This window comes from Aegilops tauschii, chromosome 1, assembly GCF_002575655.3.
Source record: "Aegilops tauschii subsp. strangulata cultivar AL8/78 chromosome 1, Aet v6.0, whole genome shotgun sequence".
Classification (NCBI taxonomy): Eukaryota; Viridiplantae; Streptophyta; class Magnoliopsida; order Poales; family Poaceae; genus Aegilops; species Aegilops tauschii.
The window spans coordinates 20040604-20044666 of NC_053035.3; the positions used below are offsets into that span (position 1 = coordinate 20040604).

Below are 4063 nucleotides of genomic sequence, written 5' to 3' on the forward strand. Positions count from 1 at the left end.
GGTGCTTATATATACCCCTCGCCCGCGAGCAGAGCACTCCAGTGCTCTGTTTTTCTCTGGCCGGTGAGGGGAGGGCTTTGTGGTGCTCTGGCTCACCTCCTATGCACATGAGGTGTTCCATGAAATGCCCGAGCCACAGTAGTTAAGCTTTCTCCTCTCGAAGCTCGACCTCAAAGCTCCATTTTCCTTGAGATTTGTACGGTTTAGCGGAATGCACGCAGATGAACCGGCAATGGATGTACGGTGACAGACACACCTCCGAGTACATTAAGGGCGTGCATGATTTTCTCGAAGTGGCTGAGGCAAACAAGCAGAATGGTTTTATGTGTTGTCCATGCCCTACATGTGGGAATACGAAGTCTTACTCTGACCGGAAAATCATTCACACCCACCTGCTTTACCAGGGTTTCATGCCACACTATAATGTTTGGACGAGGCACGGAGAAATAGGGGTTATGATGGAAGACGGCGAAGAAGAAGAGGACGATGACAACTATGTGCCCCCTGAATACGGTGATGCTGCAACCGGGGAAGCTGCTGAAGATCAAGAGGAACCAGACAATGTGCCCAATGATGCTGCAACGGGGGAAGCTGCTGAAGATCAAGAGGAATCAGTGCCCGATGATGATGATCTCCGCCGGGTCATTGTCAATCCAAGGACGCAATGCGAAAGTCAAAAGGAGAAGCTGAAGTTCGATCGCATGTTAGAGGATCACAAAAAAGGGTTGTACCCCAATTGCGAAGATGGCAACACAAAGCTCGGTACCGTACTGGAATTGCTGCAGTGGAAGGCAGAGAATGCTTTGCTTGACAAAGGACTTGAGAAGCTCTTGAAAATATTGAAGAAGAAGCTTCCAAAGGATAACGAAATGCCCGACAGTACATACGCAGCAAAGAAGGTCGTATGCCCTCTAGGATTGGAGGTGCAGAAGATACATGCATGCCCTAATGACTGCATCCTCTACCGCGGTGCGTACAAGGATCTGAACGCATGCCCGGTATGCGGTGCATTGCGGTATAAGATCAGACGAGATGAACCTGGTGATGTTGACGGCGAGCCCCCCAGGAAGAGGGTTCCTGCGAAGGTGATGTGGTATGCTCCTATAATACCACGGTTGAAACGTCTGTTCAGAAACGAAGAGCATGCCAAGTTGATGCGATGGCAAAGCGAGGACCGTAAGAAAGACGGGAAGTTGAGAGCACCCGCTGACGGGTCGCAGTGGAGAAAAATCGAGAGAAAGTACTGGGCTGAGTTTGCAGCTGACCCAAGGAACGTATGGTTTGGTTTAAGCGCGGATGGCATTAATCCTTTCGGGGAGCAGAGCAGCAGTCACAACACCTGGCCCGTGACTCTATGTATGTATAACCTTCCTCCTTGGATGTGCATGAAGCGGAAGTTCATTATGATGCCATTTCTCATCCAAGGCCCTAAGCAACCCGGCAACGACATTGATGTGTACCTAAGGCCATTAGTTGAAGAACTTTTACAGCTGTGGAATGGAAACGGTGTACGTACGTGGGATGAGCACAAACAGGAGAAATTTAACCTGCACGCGTTGCTGTTTGTAACCATCAATGACTGGCCCGCTCTCAGTAACCTTTCAGGACAGACAGACAAGGGATACCACGCATGCACGCACTATTTAGATGACACTGAAAGTATATACCTGGACAAATGCAGGAAGAATGTGTACCTGGGCCATCGTCGATTTCTTCCGACCAACCATCAATGTCGAAAGAAAGGCAAGCATTTCAAAGGCGAGGCAGATCACCGGAAGAAGCCCGCCATGCGTACCGGTGATCATGTACTTGCTATGGTCAATGATTTACACGTAATCTTTGGAAAGGGTCCCGGCGGACTAGCTGTTCCGAATGACGCTGAGGGACACGCACCCATGTCGAAGAAGAAATCTATATTTTGGGACCTACCCTACTGGAAAGAGCTAGAGGTCCGCTCTTCAATCGACGTGATGCACGTGACGAAGAACCTTTGCGTGAACCTGCTAGGCTTCTTGGGCGTGTATGGGAAGACAAAAGATGCACCTGAGGCACGGGAGGACCTGCAACGTTTGCACGAAAAAGATGGCATGCCTCCGAAGCAGTATGAAGGTCCTGCCAGCTACGCTCTTACGAAAGAAGAGAAAGAAATCTTCTTTGAATGCCTGCTCAGTATGAAGGTCCCGACTGGCTTCTCGTCGAATATAAAGGGAATAATAAGTATGCCAGAGAAAAAGTTCCAGAACCTAAAGTCTCATGACTGCCACGTGATTATGACGCAACTGCTTCCGGTTGCATTGAGGGGGCTTCTACCGGAAAACGTCCGATTAGCCATTGTGAAGCTATGTGCATTCCTCAATGCAATCTCTCAGAAGGTGATCGATCCAGAAATCATACCAAGGCTAAGGAGTGTTGTGGCGCAATGTCTTGTCAGTTTCGAGCTGGTGTTCCCACCATCCTTCTTCAATATCATGACGCACGTCCTAGTTCATCTAGTCGATGAGATTGTCATTCTGGGGCCCGTATATCTACACAATATGTTCCCCTTTGAGAGGTTCATGGGATTCCTAAAGAAATATGTCTGTAACCGCGCTAGGCCAGAAGGAAGCATCTCCATGGGCCATCAAACAGAGGATGTCATTGGGTTTTGTGTTGACTTCATTCCTGGCCTTAAGAAGATAGGTCTCCCTAAATCGCGGTATGAGGGGAGACTGACTGGAAAAGGCACGCTTGGAGGGGACTCAATAATATGCAGGGACGGATATTCTTGGTCTCAAGCACACTACACAGTTCTACAGAACTCTACCTTGGTGACCCCGTATGTCGATGAACACAAGAACAGTCTGCGCTCCAAACACCCGGAGCAGTGCGACGACTGGATTACATGTGAACACATCAGGACTTTCAGCAGTTGGTTGGAAACACGTCTCAGAGGTGACAACACTGTTTGTGATGAGCTGTACTCGTTGTCCAGGGGACCATCTTTGACTGTATTGACTTACAAAGGATACGAGATAAATGGGAATACATTTTACACGATCGCCCAAGATCAAAAGAGCACCAACCAAAACAGCGGTGTCCGCTTTGATGCAGCAACCGAGAGGGGAAAGGACACATATTATGGTTACATAGTGGACATATGGGAACTTGACTACGGACATGATTTTAAGGTCCCTTTGTTTAAGTGCAAATGGGTCAATCTGTCAGGAGGCGGGGTACAGGTAGACCCACAGTACGGAATGACAACAGTGGATCTGAACAATCTTGGGTACACTGACGAACCGTTCGTCCTAGCCAATGATGTGGCACAGGTTATCTATGTGAAGGACATGTCTACCAGACCGAGAAAAAGAAAAGATAAGGAAGTGAATACATCATACGATGAGCCAAAGCGCCACATAGTTCTTTCAGGAAAAAGGGACATCGTGGGAGTGGAGGGCAAGACAGACATGTCTGAAGATAATGAACAGTTTCATGAAATTCCTCCCTTCAAAGTCAAGGCTGATCCAAGCATCCTGATAAACGATGAAGATTATCCATGGTTACGACGCAACAAGCAAAGGACACAAGCGAAGAAAAAGTGAAGACTTTCTCTCCACAACTATTATGATGGTACCATGCCAACTTTCAACCTTTTTGTAGTTCATTTGAAATGCCCTTTGTAACTGATGAGTTTTCGTTCGAAACCCTGATACTTCGAAAGAGATTGTCCATTTTGTACACGAAGTGCATCCAGTTTTTGCCGTAACCCTCTCAACTTTTTAGCACATGCTATGTGGGTGAAATGATGAAACCATGCCAACTTTCAACCTTTTCAGAGTTCATTTGTAGTGCCTTTCAATTTCACAGTCATATAGCTCATGAAAATCAGTAAATGCATGAAAAATAACAAATGAAGTCAGAAAGGGTTGAAAATTGATGATGTGGCTTTGAATGGTGCATTTTGAACACACAAAAAGTCTGGATTTCAAATAAGTTCAAAAAAATGAAATCCCTTTGTAACTGATGAGTTTTCGTTCGAAACCCTGATACTTCGGAAGAGATTGTCCATTTTGTACACGAAGTG

General features: G+C 46.9%; 1 protein-coding gene across 1 annotated transcript; it reads left to right on the forward strand.

Annotated features, from left to right (window-relative positions):
* Positions 1–221: 221 nt before the first annotated feature.
* LOC141026915 (uncharacterized) lies at positions 222–3648 on the forward strand. The gene is made up of 5 exons (XM_073503794.1): positions 222–610; positions 662–1329; positions 1426–1967; positions 2103–2863; positions 2972–3648. Exons 1-5 carry the CDS (start codon positions 222–224, stop codon positions 3579–3581), a joined length of 2970 nt encoding a protein of 989 aa, XP_073359895.1. The 3' UTR covers positions 3582–3648.
* Positions 3649–4063: the final 415 nt, after the last annotated feature.